General features: G+C 31.7%; 4 protein-coding genes across 5 annotated transcripts; all 4 read left to right on the top strand.

The window, feature by feature from the left end:
- The first annotated feature begins 906 nt into the window (after window positions 1–906).
- On the top strand, window positions 907–4,800 carry LOC140173091 (protein FAR1-RELATED SEQUENCE 5-like). Its single transcript, XM_072220785.1, has 4 exons — window positions 907–1,074; window positions 2,073–2,136; window positions 2,471–2,598; window positions 3,742–4,800. The coding sequence occupies exons 1-4, from the start codon at window positions 907–909 to the stop codon at window positions 4,798–4,800; spliced, it is 1,419 nt and encodes a 472-aa protein (XP_072076886.1).
- Window positions 2,237–7,251, top strand: LOC112697672 (uncharacterized). The gene is made up of 4 exons (XM_072219383.1): window positions 2,237–2,893; window positions 3,742–6,002; window positions 6,432–6,569; window positions 6,655–7,251. Exons 2-4 carry the CDS (start codon window positions 5,205–5,207, stop codon window positions 6,715–6,717), a joined length of 999 nt encoding a protein of 332 aa, XP_072075484.1. The 5' UTR covers window positions 2,237–2,893; window positions 3,742–5,204; the 3' UTR covers window positions 6,718–7,251.
- A 7,776-nt stretch (window positions 7,252–15,027) lies between these two features.
- On the top strand, window positions 15,028–19,893 carry LOC112697671 (calcineurin B-like protein 10). Of its 2 annotated transcripts, none has more exons than XM_072219382.1 (9): window positions 15,028–15,182; window positions 15,883–16,051; window positions 16,701–16,783; window positions 16,894–16,953; window positions 17,607–17,673; window positions 17,998–18,050; window positions 18,149–18,229; window positions 19,331–19,443; window positions 19,553–19,893. In XM_072219382.1, the coding sequence occupies exons 1-9, from the start codon at window positions 15,159–15,161 to the stop codon at window positions 19,605–19,607; spliced, it is 705 nt and encodes a 234-aa protein (XP_072075483.1). In that variant the 5' UTR covers window positions 15,028–15,158; the 3' UTR covers window positions 19,608–19,893. The 2 variants fall into 2 exon arrangements, with proteins under 2 accessions (XP_072075483.1, XP_029143534.2); XM_029287701.2 differs by having other exon boundaries at window positions 17,607–17,715.
- Window positions 19,894–21,969: 2,076 nt separating this feature from the next.
- LOC140172875 (uncharacterized) lies at window positions 21,970–24,493 on the top strand. The gene is made up of 6 exons (XM_025750944.2): window positions 21,970–22,265; window positions 22,931–23,004; window positions 23,103–23,146; window positions 23,249–23,743; window positions 23,829–23,919; window positions 24,153–24,493. The coding sequence occupies exons 1-6, from the start codon at window positions 22,121–22,123 to the stop codon at window positions 24,237–24,239; spliced, it is 936 nt and encodes a 311-aa protein (XP_025606729.1). The 5' UTR covers window positions 21,970–22,120; the 3' UTR covers window positions 24,240–24,493.
- The last annotated feature ends 49 nt before the right edge of the window (window positions 24,494–24,542 follow it).

The raw sequence follows: 24,542 nt of genomic DNA, 5'->3' as shown, positions 1-24,542 counted from the left end.
AAAAATGCGATCTGGCTTATTGCTGAAACGATTTTTGCTTTGGCGTATTTACGTAATTTTTTGAGCCAGTTGGCTTATTATGGTTTTTTACCCTAAGTTTAATTAAATTGGTTTAATATCAACAAAAAGTAATTATTGATAGTTTTATTTCAAATTTTATTATTTAATTTAGTTGGATTTAATTCATAAAAAGACTTAAATATATAACATTATTTAATATTTAATTTGGTCTCTTAATTTAACTTTCAAATTTTATAAAACATGACTCACATTAATCCTTAAGATAATTTTTGACATATAAATGTTAATAAAGTGTTAACATAAATAGTTATATGTCACGTTAATTTTTAGTTTTGACATTCAAGTAGTTTAAAAATGATGACGTATTACTTACTTTGAGAGAAAAAATTTTATAATAAACACCGGTTACCATATTATTTTTAGATTTTTTTTTTTATCAAAGATAGGAGACTCGAACTTGCAACCTCTTAATTGAGTATGGGGAGACTATGCCATTTGAGCTATTACTCATTGGCATATTATTTTTAGATTATTTGAGTATAAAAATTAAAATAATATTATTTTACAAAATCAAATGTAATATCTGATCATTTATGTGAACATTTCATTAATGTTTGTGCACAAAAAAATTAGGGGTTAAGTATGATTTTGATCCCTAATATAGAGGCCGAAAATTTATTTCGTTCCCGACTTTTTTTCATTACAAAATAGTCCCGAAAGTTTCAGCTTATTTTAAAATTGTCCTTTTTATCAAATTTTTTTTATTTAAAAAATACCCCTAACTAAAAAAACAACAAAAACAACGTTGAATAAGGGGAAACGGAGAAGGGGAGAAAGGGGGAAGGCTCGCCGCTCCAATCCGTCGCCGCTTCTCGTCGTCGTTCAATGGCTGGATCTCGCCGCTGCTCCTGTGGTCTCGGCGGAGGTGGTCGATGGCGGTGGGTTCTAGTTCGAGGCAAGAACAGGGCCACCGCTGTTAGACGTCGTTCGGTGGCTGGATCTCGCCACTGCTCCTCTGGGCTCGGCAGAGGTGTTCGAAGGCAATGGGTTCTGGTTCGAGGCAAGAACAACGGAAAGCTTTGATGGCGGATCAGCGCTGTGATGGCTGTGATGATGGTTTTGAGCGGCTCGCCGGCTTCTGTTTCTGCTTCCATTCTTTTTCTGCTTCTGCTTTGATTTTGCTTTTACTTCTATTATGTTGTTGATTCTTTTATTATTGTTATTTTTGGTTGCTTCTGCTTCTGATTGATTATATTGTTTTATTGTTGTTGTTATTCTACTCCTGCTTCTGTTTTTGTTTGATTCCATTGTTGATTCATTGGTGATTCATTGTTGTTGTTGTTGTTGTTGTTGTTGTTGTTGTCCTGCTTCTACTTGATTACATTGTTAATTTATTGTTGTTGTTACTTCTGGTTCTGTTTTTGCTTGTGCTTGTGCTTGTGCTTGTGCTTGTGTTTTTGTTTGTGCTTGATTTTAGAAAAGAAGGAGAATGAGCATTTTGATCTGAAGGACGATTTTAAAACAAACCGAAACCTTTAAGATCATTTTATAGTGAAAAAAAAGGCCGAAAACGAAATAAATTTTCGACCTCTATGTTAGGGGCCAAAATCATATTTAATCCAAAAAAATATTTTAAGATTAATATAAGTCATTTTTATAAAATTTTAAGATTAAATAAAAATAATTAAAATTTGAAAGATTAAATTGAGATTGGCTACAAATTTATATATCAAATGATTCTCTCTATTATTATGTTAGATTTAAATCTTTTAAATTTTAAATTTTATTTTAGAAAATAAAATATAATTTATCATAATTTATTTTGTAGATAATACTATAAAATAAATATAAAAAATATATTTAATAATAAAAAATTTTATTTTATCTTCTAAAATAAAAATCTAAAATTTAAAAGATTCAAATTTGTTTGGGGGGTGCTATGGTGCTGAAGGATAGAATCCTCAACAGGTGCTAATGCTGTGAGCCCCAATGTGGTGGGAACACGCGTCCACCTAAAATAATCATTGTTTTAACATAAGTTGTGGTTGCAGGTAGCTAGTATAGGTGTGGATCCCATAATTCAGAATGACTGGTCAAATTTAAAGTGGTTAACGGGTAAGTTAAGAAAGATTAATAACTTAAGCAACTGAAAAATAAATATAATGTAATATAATAATTTTTTTTGCTTTTATATTCAGGCTTTAGTTGGGTAGAAAAATTGGCTGGGCCTGGAGACCTTCAGATGCAAAGGAGCAAAAGGCTCCATGTTTTCAAAACCCAAAAAAAAAATAGGAGAACGTAACCCGTCAACACCTCTCTACTCCCGTCATTTGTGAAGTTCCCCCTTCTCCCCTGCACTTCTGATGCAAAATCAAATTGGAACCATGCTAAAACCCTAGCCTTAGCTTCCTTTGCGCTGATAATGGCCGCCGGTCATCCGTCAATGTAGGTTCATGTGGTGCTCCAAGTGTTGAACCATTGTTGGGTGACCGATCGCAGCTGCTTGGTAGTACTTGGCGTCCGTCGTCCCTGTCTTTGCAGCCGAGGTTGAGGAACTGCCGATTGTTTGCCGTTCAGGTTCGCTTATGCCATCAGCCGTCGTCTTCGTTCCAAATCTCCGCCCTCCTCTCCTCACTTGGCGTTAACCTTTCGCGTTCACCTGCCGTTCACCCATCGATTTTTAGTTCGCGTTCCTCCGGAAGCCACATCGGTCTGCAGTAAACGTCGGGGAGAAGACCTTGCGCTGTACCTGGCCGGCGAGCTGATCTTATATCGCTTGTGTGAGTCCCCGAAAATCGCCAGCAGACCATACACCCACACAATACCAATACTCTCCTTCAACCTCTGCAACTTCTGATTTCTATAACAAAAGGTAAATTTTTTGATTTGGCACTTATTTGGATTTTTTGCTTAGACTGAATTAAAGTGTACAAGACTTATGTTGTCATGTCTATGATGTTGATACTAAGCTGTGAATTCCGTTATTATGTTTAATTTCACTGCACCCAACGTGTTTGATGTAATGCCTTAATGGTATCTTTGGTTGATTTTATAATTTCTAGCCTTTAGAAACTTAGTAACTTAAGTGCATGTGAATAAGTTCTGGTTTAATGAAACAAAATATAATGATTCTTTAATTTGGATTATCACCATGGAAATAAGTTCTGGGCTAATACTATGCTAACAAATGACATAATAGTTGTGTTAAATTAAGTCGTTGGGACAGGGTTTGTAACGAGAACGATAATTTTGAGTATACTCTAATTAAACTCGACTGAGTCTTGCGTGATGCGTGAGAGCCAAATTAAAGATTGTTCTTGTTATGAACGGGTCTATTTTTTGTTGGGTAAAATGTTTTAGAAGTTTGTATTTAATGGCTTAATTTTGAACTTTTCTTCAGTTAGGTATGTGTTAAAAGAATCTAGTAGAAAAAATAGAAAATAATGTAGCATAAAATTATAAATAATTATTTATTAATCTTGTTATATTAGAATTCTTTCATGAAGTACATGATGTTGCGCTAAAGTTGCTCACAGGTAAAGACACATTGAACTACTTATTCAAGAGAACATTTGAGATAGCGGAAGGAAGGAAAGAGTGTTACTTAAAAATTATTACCTTTGAGGAGACCAATAAATATATAGTTTGAATAGTTGTAAGTGGAAGTTGTTATTAGTATAGTTTTTATGTAGATGATAATTGTATATTAGTTACTTGTAGATGGAGGTGTCTTTAAGTGATGGGAATGGGGAGCTCCTGGGTACCGACAACGAGGCTGATGTGGAATCGAACCCGGAGGACATGGGTGGTCAGGATGTTGCAGACGAGTTTTTGGGTGAATATGAAGATGTCGCGACATTAGATGTGGATGACATAAAGCGGATGCGGTGGGATAGTGTTGACACTGCTTATGAGTTTTACAGGAGGCTGGGAATGTGTCATGGATTCGGCGTCAGGAAGGGTGATTCAGGCAAAGACTGTAGAGGAAATCTGATTAGATATAGGTTTTTTTGTAACAAGGAAGGGTTGAGGGATGGGAGACACAACGACCGAGTTGATAGACGGAGGGCACACAAACCTGAGACACGAACCAATTGTGAGGCTAAGCTCTCCATATACTTTGATAAGATTGAGCGTTGTTGGAAGGTGCGAAAAGTTGCGACAGAACATAATCACGACTTGACGCCCGCATCAATGGTCCATCTGATAGCCAACCATCGTGAAATGACCGATGCAGCAAAGGCTCAGATTGATGGGTTGCATGCTAGTGGCATTGCGACATCGAAGATTGTTGGATACATGGCCGGAATGGCTGGTGGGTACTCGTTGTTGGGTTTCTTGAAGAAGGATGTGTACAACTACGCCGACAGAACCCAGCGCGCTAACATATCAGATGGCGATGCGAATGCGGCTGTTGTTTATCTGGAGGGAAAGGCTGGTTTGGATCCCATGTCGGTTGCTAGATATAGTGTAACAAAAGATGCAAGGCTGGCAAATTTAATTTGGGCCGATGGAGCTAGCAGAGTTGATTATCAACATTTTGGAGATGTGCTGCCCTTCGACTCGACATATAAGAAAAACAAGTACAAAAAACCTCTTGTGATTTTTTCAGGGTCAAACAACCACAAGCAGACCACGATTTTTGGGTTTGGTCTATTATTTGACGAGAGTGTCAGTTCTTACAAGTGGATGTTAGAAAATCTGCTTGAGGTGATGTGCATGAAGAAACCGTCTGTGGTTGTGACTGACGGGGATAAGGCGATCATAAAGGCAGTCTGATATGTTCTTCCTGATTCGACACACCGACTGTGTGCCTGGCATATTGAGAAGAATGTTACCTCAAACGTGAAAGATGCAGTTTTACGTAGCTCTTTTAGAAGGTGGTTGTATGTTGACATGGAAATAGAGGAGTTCGAGATGGAATGGGAGCGTGCGGTTGCTGAGTATGACCTATATGACAAGGAGTGGGCCACCCAAATGTATGAGAGGAGGATGATGTGGGCAAATGCATATCTGCAAGGCAAGTTTTGCGCCGGTTTCCGGACAACGTCTCGATGTGAAGGGGTTAATGCCTTTGTAAAAAAGTTCTCGAAGACAACGCACACTATACTTGAGTTGGTTCAGAATTTGGAATTGGTGGTCCGGGAGTACCGAAACAAAGATTACTACTCCACTTCAACTCAATGAATTCCGTTCCAGTGATGACCACTGGCTTGACCTCGATTGAGCAACATGCCGCCTCGGTGTATACGAGAGAAGTCTTTACTGATGTCAAGAAACAGATAGTCCAAGCTGCAGCGTTGATTCTTATATCCAAGAAAAGGTGCCTTAACACAATGGTCTATATGGTTGAGGAGTACGAGCAGCCAGCTACGAGAATCAAGGTTGCCTATGGCAGGTCCACGGGCAAAATTGACTGCCAATGTAACTTTTGGAGGAAGAATGGGTACCCCTGTAGACATATGTTCTTTGTGATGAAGTCCGAACATGTAACTACCATCCCGGATGCACTTGTGTTGCAGAGATGGCGATTAAACGCGAAGGCCATAGAGAGTTACGTCGAGAGGTGGGGTGGCACCAGTGAGGCCGGGTTTTTGCTTCGACACGGTGCCCTCCACACTGCATCGCATAGGCTCTTCCTAATAGGCGCCCAGAAATTGTCGTTATTTAGGAAGGCCCTGAATGGCGTACTTACGCTTTGCCGAGAGCTCGAACTAGAGTACAAAGCGTTCGAGGACGGAGGGGGGGAAAGGCCGATATCGGCGGTCCAGACCAAAGAGGTCAACTGCGTCGTTAGGGACCCAGCTGTTGCAAAATCGAAGGGGGCACAAAAGTTCACCAAAAAAGGACACCTTCGGAAGAAGCGTCTTTGCACAATATGGAAGCGGCCAGGGCACACGAAGAGACACTGCATGAAGAATATAGAACAGCAAAGAGATTGCAGCGAGGAAGAATTGGTAGAAGACAATGGCATCCACCAGGTGTGTTTATGGCTTTATGTGTTTCGTCCATTTTCGCTGATAATAATTTGAGGGTGTCCTAGTGGGTCTCAATTGCCGCCGGGGACTCGTGGGAGGAACATATGAATAGGTAATGACAAAAAATTTGAGTATCGGGATAGTCATGCTTGTTGGTGAATGTTAGTTATATAGGGTTTAGTTTTGAAAATGGCTCCACTATAGTTCTAGAGTTTCAGATTAACAATAAATGTTGTGTCACCATTTGCTGTTATGAATTTGCCTTGTTTCAATGATGGTGGTGAGGCTTATAGGTTTCTGGTCTCTATCTTTCGTTACAGTCCTTAATATATATGCTTTTGGCTTTAATTTAAGACAACTTGAAATCGTTACATTTTACACACTTAATCCTTGTCTTATGTAATCACAGCACTAACACTGAAGCTGATGCAGGGTCTGAATTCAGGTTCAAAGCGACGAAAATTGGTACGCAATGTTGGAAAAAGCATGTCGCATCCCGTAGAGTCTTGCGCCGGTGATGAGGATTCCCCGGCTCGGATTATAGGAAATGAACCGCAGGTGTTGCATCAGGTTAGGGTGGCAATACATTTATAAATTTAATGGACGGTTGCACATATTTCCTTATTGATTGAGTATTTGTTCTTGCCCATCACAGATGCAGCAGTTCCTTCGTCAAGCAAGGCAGAATCACGGGCTAACAACTGGGAGTGGTAAGTGAGTCCTTCGGTGGGGTTCGAGCATGTTGGAGTCCTTCAATAGAATGAACATTTGTGTAGACGCGGGATAATTTTTTGTAATGTTGGCATTTACATTATTTTGACATCCAACTAATTTTAAATCCCACGGTCGTTCTTTTGTTAGCCAGGGCCAGCCCGGTTTGAGCGGAATACATGGCATGTGCGCTATTAACACATGATCTTTTGCTGGTTTGAAACTGTGTAATTATTACCATGCAACATGCTCGCATCGTATAGTCATGTAAGGTTGTATAGATGCTGAACTGGTTGTGAAGTTATTACTGTGTTATTCGCGTCAGTCGTGGAAATAGTGAAGTCGTCACCAAAGAGCTTATGTGTAGTATAGTGGGGTGAGCCTTTGCCGCTTGTGTCGTTGTCAGGCTTGAGGCCTTTATTTGATCTTATTTCTTGCGTAATGTTGTCTAATTTCTTTATATATTTATGCATGGAGCACTGAAAGAATCTTTTTGAATCACCTTCTTATTTTTGAAACAGTTGGTTAAATTTTTGGTTAATTAATTTCGATATACGTACATTGTATATGTGTACAAATTAAACATGGTTGTTACCTTCGTTATAGGATATTAGTTTAATATTAAGATGTATTGATATTATATACTAATAATTCATTTTAATAAATAATTTTAATATACATTTAGATTGTTACTATCTTACAATAAATGTTGTAGTCAATAATCTGTGTTCACACTATCTCTGAATTTGTATAGTACTATAGTACTACTTTCTTGCTCCACATATATGTGCAACATAATATATGTCTTAACTTCTGCATGACAACAGGAGTTATCCTATAGTGGTGATAGTTCCCTAACTGGCCCATGTAATAAAAATTTTTAGGTTTACTTTTGGGGTTTCATGAACCCAATTCAAGTAAGATATCCATGAGAGCGAAATTCTCAACAACGCTGACATTACCTTCAATAAGAAATGTAACTAAATTGGGTAAGCTAGACATCTTCCATACAAGCATTAGTGCCAAGGGTGGATGCATAACTCTATACAAATGTTGCCGTTGTAAAGCTTTACGTACAACAAACATATACGTGCGTCTGAATTTCTAATAACATCTCAGGGTCAACTGACACCCACAAAAAATGCCACAAAATACATACTTGCACTTTCCAAACAACTTTACACGAAACCCAAAAGGCTTACTCCGAATACATGCAAAGGCTTTTCAAACAGGGTCACTTCATTTGGTATTTAAGATTCAAAAATTTCTAATTCGTTGTTGCACAGGATATGGTCGTACCAGCAAATGCATGTGCGTCCCTTGCACGAATTCGTTTCAAATCTTCGGCAACAAATTACGTCAAAAAATACACTGTCACTAGGGATTATATGGTTAAACTTTGGCTGGGAGAAACCGCATCCATAATTGGTTTCTTCGCTCGCTTTTCTTTACCAGATGATTTGGCCATGTGTCTGTCCCACTCCTTCACTGCTCTGCGACTGACTTCACGGGCCAATGGGTTATAATCTCCCATCACCAGGTCTAGAGCCAACCTCATCCGAGTTTGATCATTCACAGGCTGAAATTAATGACATTTGGTCACCAGGAAACCCAACTGTTACCAAATGGGAGAAAAAATTTTGTGTTCTCACCTCGACAACAAAATCTTCCCATAGCCATGCATGCATCATCCAATGGCAAACCCACACTCCGCAGTCATTTCTACATTAGATGGTGTAACATGTGTGGGTTAACTAGTGGAAGTTCCATTATGGTATCAATCTCTATGAATTTTCGCGAAACAAGAACGTGACTTACGAGAGTTCGCCTTGTTGGCCAACTTCAGGTTCCACCACCTCAAAGCTAGATGGGTGAGGTTGGTAGTGATCACCCTTTTTCCAGAAGCGGTTGTCCTCGAACATAGTCTCTATGAAGAAGGCCTTGCCGAATGATAACCAAAAAATAACAACGAAATATAGAAGGGTTATTCTTTAATTGGCTGGAAAGAGTGAAAACATTGTATTCTTAAATGTAGACGGTGTGACTCACCACGAACTTCATCTGCGCAACTCGACCATCACGCTCACTTGGGTCCTTGGCCGAGTCCAAATACATAAGCTTGCAGTGGACGAGATCGACGATCATTAGGTACCAATGGTGCTCCCTGTACATGGGGACATATATCTAGCAATCCAATTTGAAAAAAACCAAATTAATTTGCCATAGTTAAGCAGGTGGTGTACATAAGCTAATGGAGTATGATTAGAAGATTATCATACCATCCACAAATCATCTGCGAAGCCCATGAACCGGGTGCGGATGAACTCATATGTATCAATGCTATGATTAACGGGACTAAGCGCAATTTGCTGCACAATAATGGAATTCAGCTTGTAATTGTCATAAAAAGGTTGTAACTGAAACTATCATCCAAAAACTAATAGGCATAATGCGTGGCAACTTCTTACCGCGAATGTGGTCGGCAGAAACCACTTTGGCAAATCGGCATCATGAGTGAGCTTGCTGCATGTTAGATTGATAACCTACGGAGCAAGAGAATTAGTAAATAATAACCCTGGATGGCCGGGGAAGCAATCTGGGAAAACCTAAGTCAAAATACATCCACATACATCCTCCATGAGCTGCTGTCCTGGACGCAAAGTCAACATGGTATCCCTATCTCCACGGGAATGCTCATTTTCAACTAAGACCTCACTGCACATAAGGCACAGAACACAGCGTTTCCAATAAAGGCTTCTTTCAAGGCATAATTATATAACAGACAGATATATATTATGGCCGATTTATAAAACACACAAATGCACTATAACTTTTTGGTATTGACTATAAAACAAAATGACCTTATATCAAGGCTCCTAGAGAAGATATACGCAGCTACCGCCAACTCCGCTCCAAGGAAGTTCATTCCAGCCAGAGGGCGGAAATGTAGACTCAAACACTGTAACAACATGTTGTAATAAATTCGTTGATGACAGTAAAAAGGAAACAACAGAAAAATGAAAACTTTTGGAAAAATAACCAAAGCCAAAAACGAACCACGGGCATCTCTTCTGCTACATGGTTGTGGCCATGTGTGCGGTAAGTGAATGGGGTCCCTGCTGCACCCTGCCAAACCTGACTGTACTCGGAGGAGGCCTCATCTATCTGATCGAAGTTCAGCTTTCTCTACAAGAAAGGCCGCAGTGAGGTCAACGAACGAAGAACAAGAGGAAAATGAACTACAGGTGAGGGTTCGACTGATATGATATAATATCCTCACCTTCAATGATGGGGACTTCTTCCTGGATTTCCCTGGATTATTTCGGGCACCCTTGTGTTCTATTGTTGATCTCTTAGACTTCCGTTTAGTTGCTTTTTGTGTTACCGCCGGAGCAGGACGCACTGGGCAACAAGCCTTGAAGTTGGTCCTTGACTTCCTGCTTCTTCTGTTGTGTTCGACATTAACATCTATGGCTGGATCCTTAACCGTACTCCCCACCTCGGCCGCCAGCTTAGTTGGGGTGTCGCCGGCACCATCGTCAATGCGCCGTATGAGTGCCTGAATGGCGTTTCCATGGTCGGATAGCATCCCGCAGATGGATCTTATTTGTACACACATAGTCCTCAGAACCTCCCGTGTTGCTTCATTCTCCATCAACACATGCTTCACCCAAAGTAAACAAGTTAGGGTTAAAAAAAACTAAGCACAAAACATACACGACGCAACTGGAAGCAGAGTTGTCAAATGGATGAACTATTACGTCGCTAATCTTGCTAAAGAAGACCAAAACTTGGTCGTCGACAGTAGACTGTTCGCCTCCTCCCGTTACTTTACCTCCCTCGCTGAACAATGAAATAGCAACAGTGTAATTAGAAATGCATCATGATCTAGTAGACAAGTCACGTGAAGACATAGTTACCTTTCAGTGCGGTCCGGATCACCCCCTTTCGCTATGTCCGTATCTTTTTCCACCATGGTAGCAAGTGTGAGTGTCTTGGCAGCTGCAGAATTTCAGAAGGCTTGTAACGCGGGAGAAAAATTAATCAAGACTACAACCCACAGACCTCATGTTTTTGTTCCGGAATTGGATATCTCTTATTAGGCCTTCAAGATGAGCGGGCCCAGTCCATATAGGTAGTCTTCTCATCCTGGTAAATGTGAACCACTTCCTCTGACCCACTACGAATACCCCTCTTTTAATAGTAAATTATATATCCTAACTCTATCTTACCAGATTGGTTACAAAGGCAGTTTTAACCGGTCAATAGGAGTCGTCTGCTTCAGTCCTACTATGATGAGACGTTGACGTTGTAGGGACTTAGGGTTCGGCGCCTGTTACTTCGGACTAGACGTGGGATTAGTAACGAATGACATCGCAAATTTATTTAAGGACAAATCACAATAATAAGTCAAGGGAGCAAAATTTTACACGAATCATCCAAAACGAAAACTGCTTCATAAATCCTATGCAAAATAATTTTAAAAAATGGCTTAAAAGATGTTATGAATGCGATAAAAATTTGTAATATTCTAGCGATCTAGGTAAATACATGATAAAAATATTTTTTTTTCAATATCTAAATTATTATTGACTATGTAGAGTAATTCTTTAATGTCCTAAATTATATGGTGATTCGAATTTGTAATATATGGTGGCACCATATAATTTAGGACATTAAAAATTTGTAAAATCCTAATGACTTAAGACATTAAAGAAATACTCTACATAGTTAATAATAATTTAGATCTTAATGAAAAAAATATTTTTGTCATGTATTTACCTAAATCACTAGAATATTACAAACTTTTATAGTACTCATAACATCTTTTAAGCCATTTTTTTAAAATTATTTTGTATTAGAATAAAATATATATTTTTTAATTATTTTGTATGGAATAAAATATTTTCTTTCGTCAACAAATTATTATTGACTATGTAGAATATTTTATTTAAAATTTTAGTACATACATGTATTTACCTTAGTTATTAAAACATTACAAATTTTTATAGTACCCCTAACATTTTTTAAGCCATTTTTTTAAATTATTTTGCAAAGGATATGAAATAATTTTTATTTAATTATTTTTAATTTAACTTAACAATAAAATAATTTCTTATGTTGATTTAATATAATTATTTAGCTCTTACTTATTAATTAAATACTGAATATAAGGAAGTAACATAAATGATTAATCAAATATGGATATAACTATTTAATATAATTAATTATTATAATTATTAATAAATTAAACATAACTAAGTTATTTACTTTTTTTAATATATAATTAAATTTTCAAATTAATTATTGTTTAAATAATTAATATAAATTATTAATTCAATATAAATATAATTAATTATTATAATTATCAATAACATACTTTAAATTTAATTATTTATTTATATTTATTTTCTAAATAAATATTTCCTTTTAATAATAACTTTCATGTCGCAAGTTATTATTGAAAGGAGAAAGTCTCTATTTAGAGGGACTCATTCGTGCCTCTCTCCTTTTGGATAGTGTTGCAAAAACTCTTATCTCTTCTTCAATAGTTGGTCCCTGTATATGTTAGAAAGATTATAATATTTTGATAAAAATTATTTGTTCGCAATCACTACAAGTTTGAAAAAAAAGAAACAAGATAACAATATGAAAGAGGTATCAACTTTTTTTTAGAGGTACTTTCTAAAGTAAAAGTCGGAGAAAAAAAAGATAATTAACACACGATGTAGGTTTGTGTAACGATTTAAAAAACCATACTTCTGCTTATGTATCATTTCATATTCTATTTCGGTCATTATCCTATATTGTAAACTATAAATTCCAAAATGTAAATTATAAAACTTACTAACCCTAAAACGATAAGTCCTAAAACGTAATTCCTAAATCTTACACCGTCAGAGTTAAACCATGTTTCTCCAACTCTCTACCATAAAGCCTTTCTACTAAACCCTAAATTCTAAATTCCGCAATCTAAATTTTCGACCTTAGATCCTAAATTGTAAATTTTCATGTCTCAGAGAGGGTTGTGTCACACACTCCATCAACTACGAAATTATAGAAGACTAACCGTGTGTGAGTCAAGATAGTTATGGAGTCCACCATCATATTAATGTTTAACTTTTTTCTAATCGTAGGGCCTTTTATCAACTACTTTCGGTCTATCAGTAAGTTCAAATCAGAAGATACCCTAAACACTCTGCAACTTACAAAGGATTCACAATCGACTATTGCCTAGCGGATATCCAAACACACTAACCATTGTCATCGTCCGACTCTTGACATAAACTAACACTTTTTTTAACTCTCGTTGTGGGTCTACTGAGTAAGTATTCTTCGTTGAAATACAAATCTAGCGTTGCAGGAAACGGATTTGAATTAGGGTGCTGTTGATGACAATGACCACCTTTTTACAAGAATACAAAATATATCTTTAAAAATTTATACTACTATTGTATTAGTCTGGTTGTATTTATTTGATGTCTATTTTCAGCGGTCTTTACTACTGTATAAAGTAATAATCCAACAGAACTAAGAAAAATTTAGCTTATGTCGTCAATAGATATTCTTCTTCATGACATTTTAAACATACTCAAATTTTAACAAATTTTACTCAACAATTGATAAGCTATATATTACTTAATAACAATATAACATTTTAGTATTTTTTGATAAAAACATAGTTTTAATTTTATTTTTAAATTAAAATACATTTTTTTACTAACTAACTCATTAGTTTATATTCATTATATTATTATACACTACATATTATTTATCGAAAATTGATATTAATATATGTTATATAATCTTAAAAAAATTTATTCTTATTTACTAAAATAATTGATTTTTTATATTCATACATATTTAATTATATTCATAATAATAATCACGACTAATAAAAAATATACTTAATTTAAATAAAAATGACTATAACATTAAAATAATTAATAACAGAAATTATTACATATATTGATACAACATTTTTTTTATCTTTTTTATTTATTTATTCCACAATAATACACATAATTTAGTATAATTACATATATTGATCCAACATGCATCAAACAAATCTCAAATGATTAATTTAACATACGATAATGACAACTGCTATAATATCATTAAAAAAATTACTCAATTTTATTTTCCACCTTTTGAAGTTATTAAGATATTAAATAATTATTTTAATATTATTGTGTATTAAAGTCGAAAAATAATATATTGTATTTTTTCTGTATAATATTAAAACCATCTAATTTAATCATTCATTTTCTTAAATCTCAGTTTCACTATTTGAGTTTTAGGACAGTGTATTCAACTATCATTTTTTATTTATTTTTAAATGTTTTTTATTAAAAAGAGACAAAAAGGGTTTAAAAGGCCCATCTACGTAACTACCCAATTTGGTTAGCCCAACTTTACCAAACAAAAAAGTTTTTACAGCCCATCCCATTTCATATAAAATATACTTAATTACAACAATTAAATGATTCTTAACTGCATTGATTATTATCCCTAAGCCATTTGTTAAATACCCACAACTTACACAGACACGGTCAACTGAAGGCCCACAATAACTTTTGTCGGCATCATTCTTAGACACGCGTTTCAGCGACATGCATCCTCAGCAGGTGCCGATGGATCTTCACTCAGCACAGGAGAATTTTCCAATTTGTTTTTGTGATTCCGAAATTAATTTGTGTTGATGGATGCTACGTCATGATCTAACGTTGGGTTGATGCAATCCTATCTCTTGTATTCAGGTTTCTTCTGTGTAATGGATTATATTGTTGGACTATAACTCATTCAGATTCATAATTGAACTTCAACCAATAGGACAAACTCTTAGTGTCTTATGTTTATCAAATACAATATGATGAGAAATAAGAGGATGATTTTTTCCGGATATACCACTATATTAAGGAAATTAGTTAAAAAATAAATAAATAAAAAGTTTGTACTAGAAATTATAAATTCAAAATTTTAATAGAAAATAGTATTTTGAGAATTAATCCTTTCTCTAGTAGAAAATTAGTGGAAATTTAAATAAATATATATATATTATTTTAATATTTCTACTTTTTAGTTAAATCTTTAATTTTTTTGTTTTCAAATCATTGACAGAAAAGTTGGTAACTTATTTTCTCTTTTCTGATAATTTTAACATCAACCTTAAAAAAATGTTGTTAATACAGTCTTTTAGTAATAATTATTATATTATGAGTATTATGGACTTGGCTTTCATTTATAAACATGTACAATATATATATATATATATATATATATATATATATATATATATGGGAGAAAAAAGCTCAACTAAAAGATCAGAAGAAGCAACACACAGAGAGAAGAGATTTTTCAAGAAGAAATAACAACTTCCTCATCATCAATCGTTGTGAGCTATTCATTTCTAATCATTCTGCACTTACAGGCATATCTGTCCTTGCCATGGCTGATGATGATGATTCCCCTGTAAGTTTTTATTTATTGTTAAAAGAATGTTTCACTAATTATCTTCGTCATAAAGTTTACATAATTTCTTAGTTAGCAGGTTGTGATGTCCAAATACTACCATTTTTACTCGTATAGTCGTATACTCTTATTAATTTATGCGCATATCATATATGTGCTTGTACTATACCAAATATATATATATATATATATATATATATATATATATATATATATATATATATATATATATATATATATATATTATTCACTTTGTTTCTCTTAAACTCTAGTAGATACGAGTCTTTATCACTCAAGTTTTGTAAAACTTCTATTGCAATAATTTATTTTGTATTTGGTAAATAAAAAATTTGAATTAATAAAAAAATCTAATAATAAATATTTAAATTTATTATTATATTTATGTCTAGCATAATTTTTTTTAATTTTAAAAATTATTTTATCAAATATAATTGTTATTATTTATATTTAAAAAATTTATTTTTAATTTAATTTTACTAAATATATAAATACTGCAGTTTTTAAACAAATTATCTTTTAAAAAGACAGTTTAAATAAGCTACTCTCAAAAAACACAAATTTTACTAAACAAAACATAAGTGGTTTGCACTTTAGTATGGTCTTATGATATCATGATGAATAATTGAATATGATCTTTTTCTTTTGTGACGAAATTTTACTAAACTCTACTAATGAACAGAGTATAGGGGACACAATATGTAAAGTTTTGATGCCATTCATGGCTGTGGTTGAAGTATTCATGATTGCTGTGGCTAATTGTTTCAACTATCAATCAAGATGCATTGGTAAAAATCAGAAACCTTACTACAATTATGAGGATCTCGCTCGCCTTGCTCAAGGAACCAGATGTAATTTTATTCTTTTTCTCTTTTTGAGAAATTCTATATTTTTTACGTAATATAAAATTCTTATCTATATTATTTGATAATCACTTATTTATTATACATTTTTTAGCTATTTTGTAGTGATAATAAATTAATTAATATAGAAGAAAAATCACTCTTTGCAATTCAAATTTTACTGATTAAACCCTTTTTTTTTTTCAGACACGCGAGTAAGAATTAATTATGGGCTTGTTTAGAAAGTTTCAAAAGTGAATTTTTTTTTTATTTTTACTTATGAAAAGTAATAGTATTAATATTTAGTACAATTTTTAAAATTAAATTATAATATTCTAAAAAGTTATTTAAGTATTTATAAAAAAAATAAAAAAGTAATTTTTTTATAATAAAAATCTTTTTATCACACTTCTTTTAAAATAAATACTGTTCAAACTAAAAAATTAAATATAAAATAATTTATTTATAAATTATTTTTAATATAACTATCTATTATTTAAGTTATTTTTTAAAAAGAATATAATTAAGTTGTCTATCCAAATTGATGTATATCTCACTTTTATTTTAGTTTTGTTTGTTAATTAAAATTTAAAAGTATCATTAATATTTTTGGGTTAAAGAAAGTGCAGAGATGTTTGTTTTTTAATTAATGATGCAGTTACTGTTAATGAAGTGGAGGCATTGTATGTGCTGTTTAAGAGGTTAAGTAGCTCCATAATTGATGATGGTTTGATTCACAAGGTAAGTAACTTTCAAGCATATATATTTACTCTAGCTTATGATGTCTCGAATATTATTCGAGTTAATGTGATGATATAATAGTTATATGATTTCGTCCTTTATAATTGTAGGAGGAACTTCAATTGGCTCTATTCCAAACTCCTAATGGAGAAAATTTTTTCCTAGATCGAGTAAGCAATATTTCTGATATAAAAATGTCGAGAATTTATTGTTTTTTTGTCAGTAATATTTTAAAGTATAAATTAAAACTATATTATTAAATTATTAAAAAATATTAAATTAATAATTAAAAGTAATAAATTTTACAAAATTTTAAACTTTTTTTTATTTTATTTTTTTAGCATTGACATTAGAGCTAATAATAGATAAGATAAAATAGAATTTAAGTTTCATCTTATTATATTCTATCCTATTTATAAATTAAAAATTTATCAATTTTAATTTTAGTCGCATCCTAAAATTTTACACTTAATCTGTAAACCGATAATTTGCTTTTGTTTGTTATCATTTTAGAGACTAATAAATTCGTAGACAAATTATAATTACGAATGATAATAGTTTGATGTAGAAACTTTTAATTTGTTTTTAATTTTTGTGAAAATATTTTTTATTATTTTTAAAATTTAACACAAAACATTTTTGGTAGAATTTAAAGTATTTATACTATTTGGCGAATTTTATATTTTTTATTTATTACACATATTTAATAAATAAGAAAATTAGAATAATAGATAGTAATACATTAGTACATATTAGTTAATACACTAATAGTCTAATAGTTACTAATAATGTTTTAAACTAATTTGTTTTTTCAACTGTTTAGGTATTTGACCTTTTTGACGAGAAAAGCAAGGGTGTTATCGACTTTGACGAATTTGTCCACACGCTCAGTATTTTCCATCCTTATGCTCCTCTAGAAGAAAAAATTGATTGTAATATTCAAATATTCATGAAAGAAAAATAATATATTCTCCTAAATTACATCTTAGTACATATTAATTTTTTAAGAAGAAAGGTTTTTATAATTATTTTTAATATCTTTTAAATAATAATATATTTTACCTTTACTTCATTAAAAAATTATAAGGATAATTAAAAATAAATAGAAAAAATTAAAATAAAAGGTAGCCGACTGAAAATTGGAGACTAAAATTTAATTTTCGAATATTTTTGTTTTTCATTACATCTAATATCTAACTAGGATGATTTTGCAGATGCATTTAAGCTTTATGATATACGAAAAACTGGATTTATCGAGCGAGAAGAAGTTAGTGTCCAAGTTCATGTTCATTATATATGATGAGTTTTATTATTAATTAGTAGCTCATGTAATTAAGTTGTTATTCTACCTTACTTTAATTTTAGCTCAAGCAAATGGTGAAAGCCATGTTGATGGAATCTGACATGAACCTTTCGGACGATCTTCTTGAAGCTATTGTTGACAAGGTTAGCTTCTATCCAAATACGAAAAATTTAGCTTCATAGATAGGTTATTCATTATTCAAGCAAGATGGTTATATTGATGTAAAATATCCTTTATTTTTATATGGTTTAATTAGTTTGTTAGTTTCTATAATTTTATCAAATTTTTAATTAGGTCTTTAATTTATATTTTTTTTTATTGGATTCTTATAGTATTTTTAATTTTATAATTAGATCTTTTATAGTGTAAAAAATGTTAGAATTAACTAATTTTTTTTTTGTAAATTGAAGGTATTTATAATTAAAAACCTAACTAGATATTTGACTGCATGTATTTTGAAAAAAATATTCTATTAATTTCAATATTTTTGACATAAAAAAATTTACTTATAAAATTAAAAATATTGTAAAGATCCAATTCAAAAGAAAAAAAATATAAAAACTTAATTAAAAATTTGATAAAACTACAAAATAATTAAATTTTTTTATATTAATATATATATATTTTAATACTTAATAATCATATAATTTTATCAGTATATAATATATTTTTTTGTTACCATCCACTCTTCTGAATTTGTCTAATTGTATGTTTTATATTTTGGTGATGCTACATATGATCAAATTATTTTAGTAATCAAGATCAATAAAGTTAGTCTAATAATTTAAGAATGGACCGAAATTTTAATTGAAAAAAGAAGAGAATAAAAAAAGGGTAATGCTAGGTAAGGTAACTAATAATTTTTTTGAACGATATGAATAATCATCAATCAAATAAAAATACACTACATCTTCAAATTACCCACTTAAATCTTAATATTAAAATAACCATCTGTACACTCAGTGAAATGAACATCCAATATATCTGTTATTCACATTGTTTAGTATTTTCATTATCTATCTATATTTTTTCATAAAAAAATACTTAATTAGACTTAACTACAAAAATTTTAGAGATTAGAGGTAATTAATACATTTGAATACAAATGGTATCAAAATGTATTGCTTCAAAGAAACAGTAATAAGTGACAATTGAATTGATGAAATAATCTAGGAAAACAAAATACTCATATCAAGTGAGATGTTTCCTTGTCATTTATAAGGAACATTGTGTTCTATATGTAGACAATTGCTGATGCCGATAAGGATAAGGATGGTAAAATCAGTAAAGAAGATTGGAAAGTTTTTGTGAGTAGAAATCCATCCATATTGAAGAACATGACACTTGCTTATTTGAAGTAAGTCAAAATAATGTCATATCCTCTATATATAGTTTCCATTTTCTCATGGAGAAATGCTAACTGAAATTCGAAGTAACTTTGTGTTAACTATTATGTCTTTTCACAGGGACATCGCATGTATATTTCCAAGTTTTATTTTCAAATCAGATGCTGAAATTTGATCTAAAGGAAAAAAAAGGTAATTAGTAACAAATAATGGCTTGGAGACTAAAGTGTTTAGTGTTCCATGAAATAATTATTTGGATCTGATTTGAAGTATGACCTAAGGACAGTAGAAATGGATTTTTTTTGTGAAGAGTGAAAATTATAATTAAATTTTTTTAGGAAAGTATGTATTTTTTTTAATTAAAAATAGGGAGATTCGAACTCACAATCTCTAAGTGAGTATGGAGAGAGTATATCATTTGAACTATAATTCATTGACTGAAAAGTATGTATTGCATATGATATCTTTGTTTATTTTAATATTTTTTTCATTAATACAAAATAATTTTGTAGTGACTCATAACTTTGTTTGAGAATGTCTATTCTAGATAGTAGAAATACGAAGTTAATAGTTAAAAATTATTAAATAATAATTTAATTAAATTATTTAATAATTTTCAATCATCAATTATTTATAAAATCAATTATATATAAGTCTCTACTATTACGAAAAACTTACTAATTATATTTCTTTAAGCATCATATAATAATTCTCAATCTGAAAGGAAAATTCACACTTTCACATATCGCAACTTCAAAGTTCATATAATTTTTTTTGGGTTGTTTACGGTATCTTTTAATTTGATAGGTCAAAAATTAATTCGTCATGAATCGAATCGAAACTCTATTTAAGGGTTTGTTGCTGACATGCATAAGATAGGATTCAAACTCTCAATATTTATTTAAGTAGACAAATAAATTAACTACTCTCAATCTACCCAAATTGATTAAAGTTCATATAATTGATACGAGCAAGTAACATGTGATATCAACACGTTACATAAATTGTAAATTACCAATAAATCCGGATTTGAAGTTTGAACATTACAATTACACATTTACACTTGGTGATTAATGTTTGGAACAGTTAACCAAATTTAATTTTTATGAGCGGATCTTAAATTTAGTCATAGTGAATATAGACTGTCTCGTATTTATAGTGACCCGATAGAAATGTGATATTGGTCGCTTACAAAATTAAAAGATTATACATAAACACTAAACACTAAGTGTGTGTTTGGCAACCACATTCAAAGAAAAAAAGTATGTTTAGATATCTTGAAAGTTGTAATTTTTGGTTTGGCAAATTTTTTATTCATGAACACAGAAGTGATTTTGCATTCAAAACCACGTTTTCAAAAAGCAACAATTTTAAGTTTTTGCGTTTCACCAACGGGCTTTTAGCTATCATTCATCAATACTCAATCTTTATTTATCTTTTACCAATTTTATCATTTATGCATACTATTGTATTATTTATATTATTTTTGTTTATATAAACTATCTTTTTTTATTATTTATTATTTTTTCATTAATTATTTATTTGATATTATACACTTTTATAATTATAATTTTTTTGTAGTATTTTTATTTTTTTAATATAATATATTGATTCTATTAAGAAAATAAATTAAACAAAAAATTAATTGTAAATAATAATAATAAAAAATTATAACATACTAAAAAAGCGTACTAAGAGTACTAAAAATATACTATATAAAAAATATCATAAAATTTTTTTTGATTTATTTCAATTACTACCAAAATAAATATTTAATTTTTTTATTATTTTTAGTACTCTCTAAAATTTATATTTTGTTAGTTTCAATTAAAAATATATTTTGCCAATTTTTATATATTATTTTTATTTTAGTGTATAAATATTAATTTTATTATAGAATTAATTAATAAGATCTATTTAAATATCTAAATTAAAATAATATACAAAAATTATTTAAGTTGATGTCTATTTTAGTAATTTTGTATTTAAAAGTGATTTTGAATAGTGTAATCCAAACAACATTTATTTTACTATAATCTATTTTGATATAAATATTGCCAAACATAAATCACTTAACACAAACTTACTTTTCATCAAAATCAAGTTTGCAAAATTAATTTTATTCAAACTCTCATTTGCAAACTGTAATCCAAACACACGTACTTTGGTGGCAATCTTCTTTTTAGAGTTTAATTTCAATTTATAGACTCTTTAAAATATTTTATACACTTATATAATTAGATTTTTTAATAATTATTCATGTAATTAATATAAAAAATAACATGTAAAATTATTTTATATTGATAGTATATAAAAATTAAATTTTTTTATAAACAAATAATTTATAAGAATAAAAAATATTAAGGCTATGCTGGTTAAGGTAAACAAAATTAAGATTTGATGTGAAATTAAAAAAAATAAATTAATTATCTAAAATATAAAATTATAATAAAATTTAAATCATAAAATCTTAAGATTTAGTATACATGTAAAATCAATTGACTTATTTAACATTGTAATATAAAAAGGTTTAAATTGAGAATATAGTTACAAGGTGGCAATATTCGCCATTTACACTCTTTGCAGCCTTTTAATTTTCTTGTTCTGCATCAGATTCCTAAGTTCTGAACCACCGATCCAAACACAATCAAAGCTTCCCCAAGAAAATAAGAAAAGAAAAGGAAATTAATGGCAGACAAGCCAAGCCGATCGCTGATCGTATTCGGAGACGGGTTGGCCCGTTTCATCGACCCATCATCACACATCAACCTTCATTCTCTCGCTTCCAATGCTTTCTGCGGTTTCTTGAGCCTCCCCAATTCCCCTCTCTCAGGTTCATTTTCCTCTTCAAGACAAACCCATTTGGTTAATAACACTATTATATTAAGAAGTTTGGATTTTGATGCATCTTAAGTGTTATTCCACCAACTGTTTGTGATAATGTCAAAGATACCATATGTGATGATAGAAAAGTGATCTGCTTTTAGTTTAGTTTCTATAATCTGTACACTTTCATTGTAACATCCCATAAGTGGTACAAAATTGGAAAAGTGTTTAGTGCAAGAAATTTTATGAGGATATGGTTGCTAGAATTGTGTTGCATGTTGCTTTACTCTTGAATGGATAGACAGAATAGTGGATTAGATTACTTTATTGTGAGTAATTCTGATAGTATTTTGCTGACTGTGTGGAATTGCTCTTTCTAAGTTTCTATAATCTGTTTCTGAATAAGAAGACTTTTCAAAAATCAGTATCAGGGATTTTTTTTTATTGAATTAGTGTAGTCCTCTGACAGAATATTAGTTTCAAGGTGAATTCTATGGTGTCTAAATTTTACCAAATTTATTTTTTATAGTAAATTTTAAATATTTTTAAACCTTTTTTGCAAACTAGCATCACCTTTTAGGCACCATAGCAATCACTTGGTTTGAATGAAAAATCAATCACCGAACTTCTTTTCCTGTGACATCAAAATTCACTTGAATATATAGTTTTCAGAAAGCGAGGAGGAAGAGAGGATAGTTAGAGAGTTTGCTGTATTGCTGGATGCATGTGATGCTTGTTTAAATACGGTGAGACTCATTTACTAAGAAATTTTTTTATGTTTGAACACACACAGCGTCAGAAAACTTTGAATAACATATCATAAATGGTTTTTGATCCTTGTCAGAGTGGTAACCAAGATAATGCACCAAAACAAACCTTACCTGATAGGTATTTTCTTTAATACATTTTCGACTCTCTTTTATTTTTATAGCATTGTGCTGTTTACTTGTTTAAAGGAGATTTTAACGGCCAAAGCACTTCCTTATACAGGTTTATGGGAATGAAAGCTGCTATATTGACAAACAATTCAGGCTTGAAATCTTTTAGTGCTAAACTTGGCTTCAGTGTTCTTGAGTTAGATGAGTTAGTGAAGACTAAGGAGTTACAAGACATTGTGGTCCTTGAGCTGCTCAAGTTGCTTGGCTTTCAAGAAGGAAAGGTGGTGGACGACAACTACTTTGATCTTGTTTTCCTTCACGTGGGAGCTGGTGAGAAAGTTGATAGTAATGACCAAAAGGAGATTGATACTGAAATGGAGTATGTCAATGGCTTGGTTGGGGAGATAATGAGCCAAGCGCAACCAGGATCGGACGTTGGTTCTAGGCTACACTTGTCTGTTGTCATGAGCTATGGGAATGTCTTGGAGGGTGATGACTCCAAGTATTCGGTGTCAAAGAGGGCAGATGAGAAGAACTCTTATCTTTCAGAGCTCTTTCCTTTGCAAAGTTATACTATGAAAGGAGGAAGCCCTCGAAAGGATGTAAGGTAATTAAGCGCAAGGGTAACTTAAGTTCTCAGTCTTGCTTCCTCTTTGGAATTTCTTTATTTATACCCTCATGAAATGATACAGGCACCATTGTCCCATGTTGATTGCTCAGTGGCAACATGCTGTGACTCGCAAGGATGAAACACAGAAGTTTTCTTTCGAAGATTTCAAGGAGGTTCGCTTTTAAATTTTTACTTCTGGTTTTATTCACAAGTTAGTTATTGATTAGTCTAATAAGTGTTTCTATGCAACTGAACACAGTTCGTTTAGAATCTCGATTATTTTAAACGATTTATCCAGATATGTGAAAAGCTGATTTTGTTTTTGGTAAAAGAGAAAAGAAAGTGATTTTCTATTAATATATTGGCATTTCGTTCAAACTTATCTTATTCTCTTCTTGTCATGCAGCATTGTGGGAATCTTACAATACCAGCAGACAGGTTCTTGCATGAGATAGCCTTTAAGCTTTGGAAAGCTCCGAAGTATGGAGCCTAAGTTCATTTTCATTTCAAGCCTCTTGCCATAGCAGCAGAGTTCAATCTACTTAACTTCTAGTGTTAACATGTCTGGCACCAATTGCTGGTCAAATGTTGATAACATGTTTATTTTCATGGCTTTTACTTTCCAAATATTTATACTGCCATCTCATGAGTATTTCAAGAGTTTTAGGCCAAGCTTTACAGATGTTCCAACTACCATCTCATGAGTATCTAACGAGTTTGAGTAAATACTAAGAATTTGTTTGGATAGGTTTATAAGTAATTTTTTTAATTTTTAATTTATAAAAAAATATAATAT

This window comes from Arachis hypogaea, chromosome 16 (genome assembly GCF_003086295.3).
Source record: "Arachis hypogaea cultivar Tifrunner chromosome 16, arahy.Tifrunner.gnm2.J5K5, whole genome shotgun sequence".
In the NCBI taxonomy this organism is placed as follows: Eukaryota; Viridiplantae; Streptophyta; class Magnoliopsida; order Fabales; family Fabaceae; genus Arachis; species Arachis hypogaea.
The sequence above is the reverse complement of the archived record's forward strand: the minus strand, read 5'-3'. Positions and strand labels throughout refer to the sequence as shown.